Source organism: Sus scrofa, chromosome 2 (assembly GCF_054392235.1).
Source record: "Sus scrofa isolate SSC_HxYL_T2T_F1_AM1 chromosome 2, Sscrofa_HxYL_maternal_Yorkshire_Landrace_v2.0, whole genome shotgun sequence".
NCBI lineage: Eukaryota > Metazoa > Chordata > Mammalia > Artiodactyla > Suidae > Sus > Sus scrofa.
This window is the reverse complement of record NC_139384.1, coordinates 4,689,394-4,701,775: the sequence shown is the minus strand read 5'-3', so window position 1 is coordinate 4,701,775 and position 12,382 is coordinate 4,689,394. Positions and strand designations below refer to the sequence as shown.

General features: G+C 58.9%; 1 protein-coding gene across 4 annotated transcripts; it reads right to left on the bottom strand.

Annotated features, from left to right (window-relative positions):
* Nucleotides 1-2,010: 2,010 nt before the first annotated feature.
* On the bottom strand, nucleotides 2,011-11,824 carry C2H11orf24 (chromosome 2 C11orf24 homolog). Of its 4 annotated transcripts, none has more exons than XM_013994015.3 (5): nucleotides 11,679-11,824; nucleotides 7,722-7,917; nucleotides 5,417-5,492; nucleotides 4,531-5,061; nucleotides 2,011-3,399 (listed from the first exon to the last, which is right to left on the bottom strand). In XM_013994015.3, exons 4-5 carry the CDS (start codon nucleotides 4,604-4,606, stop codon nucleotides 2,273-2,275), a joined length of 1,203 nt encoding a protein of 400 aa, XP_013849469.2. In that variant the 5' UTR covers nucleotides 4,607-5,061; nucleotides 5,417-5,492; nucleotides 7,722-7,917; nucleotides 11,679-11,824; the 3' UTR covers nucleotides 2,011-2,272. The 4 variants fall into 4 exon arrangements, with proteins under 4 accessions (XP_013849469.2, XP_084866710.1, XP_084866709.1 ...); XM_085010584.1 differs by having other exon boundaries at nucleotides 4,531-4,704; XM_085010583.1 differs by lacking the exon at nucleotides 5,417-5,492.
* Nucleotides 11,825-12,382: the final 558 nt, after the last annotated feature.

Below are 12,382 nucleotides of genomic sequence, written 5' to 3'. Positions count from 1 at the left end.
AAGCTAAGGCTGTGAGTTTCCCCTTGGCCTCCATCCCGGGAAGGAGCAAGGCACCCTTGCTGTGGCTTCTGGGGGCCTGGAGCTCTGTCTCTGTCGAGGGAGACTCAACCAGCCAGGGTGTGGAGCCAGCCCTGGACGGGCCAGTACTGCCCAGGCCGCAGGGGTGATGCCAGCAGGGCATGGAGCGGTGGCCTGCCTCTCGCTAGGGCATCCTCTGAAGCCCCGATTCTCTGTCCTGACGTGGAGAGCTGCCTGGTCCAGACAGCAGGTGGCTTCTCAGACTCAAGGGCAGAGCTGCAGGGTGGCCTGGAGGTCAGATCCGTGAGGGTGGCACCTTCCCTGGCTGCGCCAGCACCTGTGACCACACAGTGGATGGGCTCAGGGGAGTGACGGGTCCACTCTGAGAAACACAGGGCACAGGCTGGTTGCCGCCCAGCTGTCAGGATGCACAGCATGGCTCCTGGGCAGGAAAAGGGTCCAAAAAAGATGGAGAAAAGGTGGGCTGGGGGGCCCGGGGAGCTAAAGACCGGCGAGACCCACTCTCCCCTCTCCTCCCAGCCCCGTACATCCCTCCACCCTCGGCTCGCGTTGCCTCGTTCGGTTCGGGAGGCCACTGTCTTTGCCTTTTCCTTGGGGCCCTTCGAAGCCCTTCGGGGAGGAGGCAGGGTTTAAACCACATGCTGGACGTGCAGGCCTGGCTCAGGGGCTCCGTGATGGGGAGGCCAGAGTCCGGACGGAAGGGTCTCCCCGAACCTCGCCAGGCAGCACGCCCCCAGCCCACGGCACAGGCGCCCGTCTCCCGTCTCGCAGGTGAGGAGGCCGAGGCCACAACACGCCAACTGGCTCCAGGCCCCGCAGTTCACAGCTTCAGGCCCGGCTGGGGACACGGCCTCGCGTGCGGCCCTGGGCGGGTGGGCGGAGAGAACGGAAAGCCAAAGCCTGGGCAGATGGTTAATTATTAGCTAGGACTGTTATGAAGTATTAATTACTATTTAGGATGGCTCTTTAGTATTATTAATAATCCTGGGCAGATTATTTATTAGTAGCGGTAAAACAAAGTAGTTAAAAGAGAGAGCTGGGCAGTTCCCTGGTGGCTCAGTGGGTTAAGGATCCGGCATGGTTCCTGCTGTGGCTCACTGTCACTGCTGTAGCACGGGTTCAATCCCTGACCACGGAACTTTCTGGGCATGGCCAAGAAAAATCCCACAAAAGAATAAAAATAGTTTCCCAGTACCATCAATGCAATTATGCTCAGAAGTCTGGGAAGGAAGGAGGAGGGAGGGAGAGAGAGAGAGAAAGCATGAGCCAGGCTCCAGTTTAACCCCGACTCTGGGCCTCAGTGGCCTCACCTGTAAAGTGGGGGCACAGCACTGGTCTGTCTCCTGGGGTGGGGGTGGGGGCCGAATGAATGACACCAGAGCAGTGTCTGGCACACGACCAGGACTTAGTCTTGGCTCTGAGGGCTGCTGGGCATGTAGGGCCTGGAACTCGGGGCCGTTGTCCTGCTGAGGGGAGGGCCCAGGGCTCACTCAGGCCTGGGGCTCCCTTGGGTGTGGGGTGACCTGGGGCAAGGTGACCGTCCCACTGCAGGGGCCTGTGGGATTTCAAAGGCACAAGGTGAGCTGTGCAGAGTCTCTGAGAGCCTGGTCTGCGCAGGTCCAGGCCGACCTGGCAGCTCCCGTGTGGTCTGCACCCTGCACAGGGCTCCCTCATGCCCGAACCAGGCTCCGAGCGTGCACCACCTAGCAGTCCAGAAGAAAGAGATCGGGGCTCCATCCTGTGGTACCAGAGACCCTCAAAGGCCAGAACTCCTCCCGCCCAGGGTTGGCAGGCCCGGGGCCAAGAGCAAAGCCCAGGAGAGTGGCACGGATGTGGCAGCCCTCCAAGGCCTCCCATCATATGACACGTTTACGAAAGCACACCTGTCACTTGCTGCATCTTGAAAAGGCTCCCCCGGAGGTGATGGGGGGGGGTGCGGGATGCAACCCACACAAATGGGGAGACAGGGCCTGAGCCGAAAGGGTCATTGCTTTAATCCAGGTCAGAACCCACCCCAGGGTGCCTGCCCCGCCCCGCGGCCGAATCGCGGCCTGCTGGCCAACATGATCGGTACAAAAATAAATATGAAAAAAGCAGCAACTCTTTAGTGATGGCGGAATTCATCTGACAGCAGTTAAATGTGCTGAGGCATCGGGCATGTCTCCTAAGCAGTACCGAGAGTCTGGAAGCACTTGATTGGGGCTCGGGCAGGCGGAGGGAGGCGGGCCGGGCCTCACATCTCGGCGTCGGCGTACATGCCGTTGATGAGATAGTCCACCTGCGTGTAGTCCTTCTTCTTGTAGCTCTCGTAGGCCTGCAGGGCAAACAGAGCCAGGACAAGGACGAAGAGGGTGACCCCCAGCAAGAGCACCGCCAGGAGGAAACTTCTGTTCACGGACGCCAGGGCCAGGGGCTCGCTGGAGACCACCAGGTATCGGCCCTGGGTGCTGAGCTGGCACGGGTCTGTGGCTGGCGCCTTGGAACCCCCTGAGCTCCCAGGGGGCGGCCCCGTGGAAGCCGTGCCAGGCATGGGTTCAGGTTCGGGCTGCTCTGGTGCCTGAGTTGTGCCTGGGCCCGTGGCCCCTGGCGTGGACGCGGGAGGGCCTGGCCGCGTCGTGAGGGCTGGGGACTCCACTTTGGGGACCAGGCTGGTGTGAGATGCAGGTGCTGTGCTGGCAGCTGGCTCGGATGTCTTGGTTGTGGTCCCCACTGTCGTGGGCACAGAAGCCAAGGAGGGTGTGGTGGGCTCTGAGGTTGTGTTCGAGAGGGTGGGTGTGGGCCCACTTGCCGTGTCAGCCACAGTCTGGGCCAGCGGCGTCTGGATGGTGGGGCCTCGTGTGGACACATTAAGTGCTTGGGAACTCGGGGTCACGGGGCTGGCTGTGGAGTGACTGGGGGTGTGCGTGGGAGGACTGTGTGTATCTGTGGGGCTGCTGGCACTTGCTGGGGTCACAGCACTGGTCTGAGCACCCGTGGCCGGCGTGGGTGGCATGGGCATCGTTGGCGTCACTGGCCTTGACCACGTGCTGCCATCAGGCGCCGGGGTGTGGGGTGGGCTGCGGGCAGTGCTGGGGGACGGGGTCTGCCAGGCAGACACTGGGGAGGACAGAGTGAGCGCCCTGGAGGCAGCTCTGTCAGGGGTCCCTTCTGCTGTCACTGAAGCGCCCATGTCTGTCCTGTGTGTGGTCCCTGCGGGGACCGCAGGAGAGGTGGAGCTGCCTGCCCAAGTCCCTTTGGTCAACGCGATGGGAGAAGGTGCTGCCGAGGTCATCCTTGCAGGTGTGTTAGTAAAGGCTCGTGTAACTGTTTCGGCGGATGAGTTTTTCTCTGAATCATCCGTCTCGTTGAGGACTGAGTACCCTTAGAGTCGGAAGAGGGAGAATAAGATACGTCACTTTCAATCCTGTGCAGGTGGATTGGTCAGAGATCACCTTCAATTCCAGCCGTGGGGCTGGCCCGGGTGGCCGAACGGTGCCCGTCTTCCCAGCCCCGGGAGAAGAAAGGCGACACGCTTCCCTCTCATCTCACTGCACACCGCTGGCCCGCAGCCCATCAGAGGCGCTCGGCTCTTTGATTTCAACACTCCCTTGCTCGCTCTGAACCCCCAGCCCACTGAAGGCTTCAGAGCTCGACTCTTTGATCCAATTCCCAAAATATCAAAGTCTCACATTACAGGTGTGATTCACCATTAAAAAAAAAAAAAAAACCATCAGGAGTTCTCCTGCGGCGAGGCAGGTTAAGGGTTAAGGGTCTCTAAGGATCTGGTGGTGTCACTGCAGTGGCTCAAATTGCTTCTGTGGTGCGGGTTCGATCCCTGGCCTGGGAACTTCCACATACAAACAAACAAACCCCACCAAACACACGCCCAGGTCTACAAAGCAGATGAGCTGTTGGCCAGATATTCATGCTGTACAGGAATTGTTTGTTTGGGTTTTTTTTTTGTCTTTTTGCCATTTCTTGGGCTGCTCCCGCGGCACATGGAGGCTCCCAGGCTAGGGGTCGAATCAGAGCTGTAGCCACCGGCCTACACCACAGCCACAGCAACACAGGATCCGAGTTGCGTCTGCAACCTACACCACCGCTCACGGCAACGCCGGATCCTTTAACCCACTGAGCAAGGGCAGGGACCGAACCCGCAACCTCATGGTTCCTAGTCAGTTTCGCTAACCACTGCGCCACGACGGGAACTCCCTGGGATTCTTGGCTTTCTGAAAGGAGTCACAGCTGTGTCCCTGGCGGTGCAGTGCCTGGCAGAGAGTAGAAGCACCACTAAAATATGTGATGTGTGAAAGCACAAACTGCCCCGTAAAGATCCGCTTGGTGGCAGAAGTGAAACGTCACGGGGGCGGGCAGGTAACGCCCTCGGGGCTCAGAGGCTGGGTCCCACCCGGACCCTGGAGGAGCCTGCCCCTCCCTCCACCGGGCCCTCCCAGCCGGGTATCCAGAGGCTCTGGCAGGCCTGCCCAGCAGTCGCGCAGCTTTTTCACTTACGTGGGTGCTGGGGAGCCGCCTGGCTTTCACATAAGGACCAGGAGGAGATCCACACGAGCACGAGGGCTGCCCACATCTTGTGGGCGTGCGGGGAGCAAGGCTGAGCGGTCCCCGAGGCTCCCAGCCGGCCGCTCCTCAGGCTGCTAACGGTTCCCTGCTGGGTGGCCGGGAGATCTGTGGTCAAGAGGGAGGGCGTTGGGTCAGTCGCACGCGGCCTCGTCCAGGGCACTGCCCTGGTTGCGGAGGGCTCCGGCAGGGCCCAGGGTGCCAACCGAGCCAAGTGTTTGCACCGTGGCCTGGCGCCCAGGAGGAGCAGAGCATCTCAGCCAGGTGTCCAGTGACCCGCCCAGTGCCTGCTTCGACGGGTCTCAAGCACTTCTTGACCCAGTTTTGACTGTGTCTCGCTGTGCGGTCCCAGAGTTCAGAATTTGAAAGAGCAGCAGGGAGAGGGCCCAGACGTGGCTACGTCTGCAGCGCCACGGCCTTCCAATCACTGAGCTCATCCACGTCGTCTTCGACGTCTCCAGGGGCCTGCAGGACCCAAAGCAGGCCCAGTGACTTCCCTGTGATGACTGGTCACACGGAGAGAGGCCACCTATCCGGCCAGCCATCAGCCACCCCATCATCCTTCCACCCAACCGTCACCCATTCACCCATCGCTCAGCCAAGCCGGCCACCCATCCATTCATCCAGTATCCCCCGAGTACCTGCTCTTGTGCCAGGGAGTGCACCAAGGACAAAAAAATAAATACAGAATAAAGTCACACAGCTCCCTCCTCTAGGGAGCCTGCATCCAGGGCGAGACATAGAAAAGAGGTCACTGCAAGCTGGTGCAAGCATAAAGCAGGGGCATGACTCAGGGTGGGGAGACAGGGGGGAGACGCACCTGGGCAGGCGGCGAAGGCTACGTTTCCGGGGTAAGTAACACCTGAGCCCCGATCTGAAAGACGGATGGGGTCCACCTGGCGGGGCAAGAGGGAGGGGGAGCCGGGGAGCCCGGGGCTGAAACTGGGGCGGGCCACCACTCCGTGCCCCGTGGCCGCCCTCAAGGCCCGAGCCCTCCCTGGACAGGGGCCCAGCTTGAGCAGTCACGGTTAGTCCCGCGACTAACACTCGACACGGGCACACAGGCGTGCTGGGAGCCTGGGGGCCGCCTGGGGCTCCCCAAGGTGTCTCCAAAGTCAGTCCTGCCTGAAGACACTCGGGGCGGTTGTTGGCCCCGCCCTTAGAACTAAGGGGGCGTTCAAGTCACTCTGAATGAGACGAGGCCGATGCTAACTGCTGCTCTGCAGGCCCCGCGACCAGGCTGGCTCGCCCGTGCCCCCGCAGCCCCGAGGGTCCCCTTCAAGCGTCCCCGTCCTGGTCCTGCCCCATCTGCCATGCCACAGCTGCCAGGAAGACCTTTGTAAGCCATAAAGCTGACCCACCTCCCCTGCTTAAAGCCCCTGCTCTCCGGGGAGAACTTCGGAGCCCTTCCACATGGCTGATCCCCCGGCCTCTCCCCGTGCACACCCCCCACCGGACACATGAAACAGCTGCCGTTCCAGCCCAGGGCCTGGCTTAGCCTCGGCTGCCCCCCCCCCCCCCCCACTCAACAAGGAGCACTTCCGGCCCTGCTGGGAGCCCCCCAAAGCAGTTCCCGTGTAGCATAAGGGGACCTCCAGGGGTGGCTTTCTGCCTCCTGTGGGCAGCAGGGACTGTGGCAAAGTGGCCCCAGGACTGGAAAAACCCCTTGGAGCCCACACTCTGCGGGCAGGCTGGCCCACTCCCCGACCTCCCTCCGGAGTCACTAACTTTAGTTTGGCCTTGCGGTGCCCTTTCCCGCCAAGACAGTCCCTAAGGGCCCGTGGTGTCTTCCAGGTTTAAAAAGGTCCCTCGGGACGGGACGACAAACCACAGATTTGCATCTGGGCAAAAGGCGTTCTTTGTTCTGACAGAAGCAAGTGGGGGGGCGGGGGGGGGAAGAGAAGAAACAGCGCAATGTCAGGAGTGGGAGGGACCCATGAGGGGAGGGCTCCGCACAAAGAGCTCCCTCTCCCCCAGCTGAAGCAGATGCAGCTGCGCGCTCCGTAAATAAACGCATTTAAGCGGCTCTCTGGCCAGTCACGTGTACTGAATGCATTTAAAATGCCACCACCACTGAGCCCCCACGTGCTCCCCAAGTCTGAGCCCTGGATCTGGGGTCCGCTGGGGGCGGGGGGTGACGTGATGGGCTTTCCAAATGCAGCCCGGTGCTTCCGCTGCCCCCTCACGACAAATCTCAAGAGCAGGATCAGCAAACTTTTCTCCGTAAAGAGCTAGATAGGAGTTCCCCTTGTGGCTCGGTGGGTTAAGAACCTACTAGCATCCATGAAGATGTGGGTTTGATTCCTGGCCTCACTCAGTGAGTTAAGGATTTGGCGTGGCTGTGGCTGTGGTGGAGGCTGGCAGCTGCAGCTCTGATTCGACCCCTAGCCTGGGAACTTCCACATGCCGCAGGTGCAGCTGTTAAAAAAAAGAGAGAGAGCTAGATAGCAAGTATTTTCGATTTTCTGGGCCCCATGGTCTCTGTCTTTGCTACACAAGCCTGAAAAGCAGCTGTGACCACAGGTACAGGGCGGCTGTGGCTGTGTCCCCACGAAACTTTATTGACAAAAATAGGTGGCAGGTAGGACTTGGCCCCCAGGCCATGGTCTGCCACCCTTGCTCTGGCGCTTTAGTAAACGTTGGGGCTGATGCCCCACGAAAGCAGGAGGAACTGATTCAAGGGGCTGAATGGACTTCCTCCTTCCCGTCCAGCCCCCCACCCTGGAACAGGCAAGAACAGTCCCATTTCTGGGCCCGGGACAGCCACTAGCCTGTCTCCTCCTGGGGCCCCTTCTGCCAAGTGGTGCCCCCTTCCCCCCTGCATCAGTGAGGAGCAGCGCCCCCGCCTGGGCAAGGGGCTCCCATGGTCCCATGACCTGCAGGGCACAGGAGACCACGCGGTGCCCATCCTTCCCGTGGGGCACCCTCCCGGGCCACCCAGGAAGGCAGAAGCTCCGACTGCCGCAGACCGGGCTCTCCTGGTCTCTGCGGGGCTCGGCCCTCTGACCTTCACTGCCCTTCCTTTGCCCACCCTAGGGGCCCCCGCAAATCCCCTGGGGGCCCGCTCGGGGCTCACAGACCCAGTCACTGATTAGTGGCCCCACTGGCAGGCTGTGGACACTCACAAGTAGCAGGTGATCAGGGTGCCCCCAGGCTGGACCATCTTCCTTGGAGAGCTGTGGGCCTGGCACCGTGTGCTCGCCAGGGCAGGCTGCGCTTTGCAGGAGGCGAGAGTGGCTCTGAGGGGCACTTCCAGGCCATGGCACACTCTGTGGCACACGTGGGACCCAGGCGGATGCTCCACTCTGGTGACAGCTGCATCTGGGGTTTGAAAAAGAGTAAACACTCTGTAAGAAAAGCCTGGTGGCAGTGGGGGAGGGGGAGGGGGGACCCAGTAGGACCGGAAGGAGGGGCAGTGCCTGTTGTGGATCAGCGGGGAAAGAACCGGATATAGTTTCTGTGAGGATGTGGGTTCGATCCCTGGCCCCACTCAGTGGGTTCAGGATCCGGTGTTCCCACAATGTAGGCTGGAGACGTGGCTCGAAGCTGGCGTTGCTGTGGCTGTGGTGCAGGCCAACAGCTGCAGCTATTCGACCCCAAGCGTGGGAACTTCCATGTGCCGCGGGTGCGGCCAGAGAAAGGGGAACAGCTCTAGTAAGACTGGAGGGAGGGACCCACATCCCCGCATTGCCTTGGTCATGATACCGGGAAATGACAAAATGCATTAAACGTTTCCGGGTCAAAACGTTTGATGCCCCACTTTCCACTGCTGGGATTTTCTTCTAAGGAACCAACTGGACGGACGTCCAAAGATGGAGACACACGATGGAGTCCATCATGGGTATCACAGGGAAAAGTCAGAAAAGTTCTGCCAAATTTGGTCTCATCCATATGTAAAATTCTATGGCAGGTGTTGGAAAGTATGCAAATTTCTATTTATTGACATGGGAGGATGTAGAGCACATGTGAAGTCAAAAGAAGCAGGTCACACAACAGCATCCACACATGACGCTGCTTTTATTGATAGATAGTTGCCGAGGAGTTTGAAAAAACTCACACCAGAACATGAACAAAGAGGATCCCTGGCAAAGGAATTTTCTGTGGGTTTCACTTTCTACTTCACATCCTTTTTTAAAAAGGATTATTATTATTATTATTTTTGGCTGTGCCTGTAGCATGCAGAAGGTCCCAGGCCAGGGATCAAACCTATGCTGCAGCAGTGACAACACCAGATCTTTAACCTGCTGAGCTACCAGGGAACTCCTTTTTTTTTTTTTTTTTTTTTTTTTTTTTTATGGCCGCATCCATGGCAGATGGAAGTTCTCAGGTCAGGGGCTGAATCTGAACCACAGCTGTGGCAACACCTGATCCTTAACCCACTGTGCCAGGCTGGGGATCGACTCTGTGCCTCAGCAGTGACCTGAGCTGCTGCAGTTGGATTCTTAATCCACCACCCACCACGCCACAGTGGGAATTCTTTTTTTCTTTTTTTTAACAGATTACTCTTGGAAAGCACCCCTCAGAGGCTCCGATGGAGAAAAAAATGTCTTGATTTTTAAGGCAGAAAGGCAGAGGAATCCTATGTGATACAGTTTTACACTTAGATATTAATAATTTAGAGAAACTTCATGATTTACATACTAGGAGATGCATTTTTCTAGGAGCCCACCAAACTTTGCAGGAATCCAGGAGCACAGTTGTAACGTGAAGCTATTAGCTGGCATGAATGATTCTCTTTTTGAGGAATATCTAACGTAAACTCAGGAGATGAAAGAAACTCATCACCTCCTAGAGCAGCCGCTATCACTAGGGGGTGATGCCTGAGGACCACTACGGGCCTACTACCCATCACGGATACCTGCCTGCACACACACGTATGCATGGATTCACACTCATGGGCACACAGCTACAGAGGCACACACACTGCCATGCATGTACGCGTGCAGCCACACACGTGTGTGCGCAATCATGCACAGAGATAGCTACACATACAAGGTGGGTGCACGCACAAGAAGCATCTCCCTGCAGCTCTCTGGGGAAACGCAGCGAGTCTCTCAGGAAAGCTCTGCTGGGGGCCCTCGTTGCTTATGCGCTCAGCCCGTGGGGCTGGTGATCCCTCGAACAGGCACAGGAATTGGCCGCTGTGCAGACTCAAGAACAAGTCCTCGTGCCATGACTTCAGCTCTCTGGTATGGTCCTGCCTCCATTGTCCACCAGCATATTCTAAATGCCAAGATCCCCACGCGAGGACCTGTGCTAATCTAAGCTGACTCAGGGCGGACAAAGCACTGCATAGACTTAGAATGATAGTTTCCCCTGCAGAGGCTTTAGTGAGCCTTCCATAAGGGTCTGGCCAGTTATTATCAAGGTCTCAGACTACAGCAGGTGAAAAGGCAAGGGACCTCTGGGCCAGAAGGGCTCAGTTAGTCTCGAGGAGAGCAAGGCAGGTGGAAGACAGGAGGGCAGGCCATGCTGGGAGTTCCTCTTGTTCAGGGGGCAGCGCCCCCACAGGCCAGGCAACATTCTCTTGGAAAGGCACCCACATAATGGGCCCCCGGGGTGCCAACTTCCCGATCCTTCTCTGGTCCTTGATGTTGTGCTAAGTCTCAACACCTCCTGTCTCTGATTTCTCGTGTTCCCAATCTTGGCTTGATTTTTAACTTTTATGAAACTGTTATACACAGGGTGCTGCGTGCAAGTTACATGACATAGACTCTAAGCTGCCTAATTCCTTTTTCTGGCTTACACAGGTTCTTGGGCCCAACTCAGGCGTTACCCCCCCCCCCGCCCATTCCATCACACTAGGAACTTACTGATCAGCAGCAATGTGGCCCCAGCTGCTACCCCAAGCTGGGGAAACTAAACACACCAAGGAGCAGGGATTGCGGAAACAAATACAGGGCAGACCACAGATACCTGTCTTGACACGTCACCTGGCTGAACTTTGGTATCAGAACCCAAGGAACACAGGCTTGTGGTTTTGTGCATATAGACATTGTCCTGTGGTCCAAAGGATGTGTCTCTGTGGCAGATGGGAATCTGGCGCACTAGATAACATCTTAATTACACTGCTTCCTTCCAGGTTTCTGCAAGTTTTGGTATCAGGCTAAATGCTCTGAGCAAGAGCCTACTTCTTGCGGGCTGTGTGGGTAAATCTGACATTCCTCTGTCCGTCAGGCAAGTCTAGCATGTAAGGAGAAAATCTGGATTGAAATTTTCGAGATGCTTCCTCCAGGGAGGGGAAAAGAAAGTTTATCGTCGAGGCAGATGTCTAAGTAGAAATTTACGTTTTATGGCCAACTATGTGGATGCTGACTCCTAACAGCTAACTGCACCCACTACATAGGTGCCCAGACTCACATGGGGGAGGCAGGCAGGTAGATGGAAATGCACGACCCCCTTCCAGGTAGAGAACGCCTGGCTTGCCAAAAGGGCCAACTCTCTTTGAGCATAACACTTCCTGGGGCCCAACCTTGGCCGGCAAGACTGTTTGTCTCCCCACCCATATGGCAGCGTCCCGACTTTCCCCTCCTCTGTCCCAAACTGAACTCACCCAGCCTCTTCTCTGGCTTGGGGTCCCCGTAAGCCCTTCTCCTGCCTCCTTGGGCTCCCATCCATCCTCCTTGGGAGTCTCGGTCCCCAACTGACTCCTATTCCTTCCTCTCCTCCTACTTCTCACCTCCAATCCTCACCAGCTTGCAGTGTCCCCATTCATTTTTTCCCTTGTCCCCTTCTCTGCCTCCTGTGCCCGAAGATGCCCTCCTCTGCCTCCCGTGCCCCCATGCCCCCTACTATGCCTCCCGTGCTTGAAGGTCCCCTCCTCTGCCTCCTGGGCCCCCATGCCCCCTCCTCTGCCTCCCGTGCCCGAAGGTCCCCTCCTCTGCTTCCCGTGCCCGAAGGTCCCCTCCTCTGCCTCCCGGGCCCCCATGCCCCTACTATGCCTCCCGTGCCCGAAGGTCCCCTCCTCTGCCTCCCGTGCCCCTATACACCCCTCCTCCTGTCCCCCACCTCCCTCTCTCAGCCCCAAGCCGGTTCAGGCAGCGGTGACAACAGCTCCCCGGACGGCAGAGCAGGCCCCTTACCCGGGCGCGGCAGGCCTGCGGCGGCCCGGCGGCCCTCGGGCGGCGGGGAAGCGCCCGCGGTCGGTGTGGGGACGTGGCCAGCAGTGGAGCAGCACGACCGAGAGCCAGGACAGCTCAGAGCAGCCGCCAGGGCTCCGGCCCCGCCCGGACCGCCCCGGAGATGACGTCACGAGAGGGCGGGTCCTGGAGGGCGGGGCAGCCTCGGCTGACGCTCAGAACAGCCCGGCGGCTCCTGGTGCTGCCGGATTCGAGCCGGAAGCGAGGGGCGTGGCCGCGTCGGGGCTCCGCCCACCGCGGGGCGGCTCGGGCGAAGTCCCGCGCGGGCCGGAAGCGGCAGTTTCGGACCGATCGCTGGCGGAAGTGGTGGTGCCTGGGCTCCGCTGGGACTGTGGACCCCGCCCTGTGGGGACCGAGGTGTCACGGCTGGGCTGGGTGAGCCCAGACCTATGACGTTGGCGTGCAGGTCACCCGAGGGGGGGACCCTGCGACGTGCCCGCCCTCTCTAGACTCTATCCACAGCCCCGGGGGGCAGGCGCCGGGGGGGTCCCAGAAGCAAGTAACAGTCGAGACCGCGGCCGGCGTGTTTCGAGCGCCTACAACGTGCCAAGCGCTGGGCTTGGTTCTGTGATTTAACTGCTGTGAGGCGCTTAGCCCCGGTTTTACAGACCCTGAAACTGAGCCTCTCGAGATGTTTTGAGGTTGTG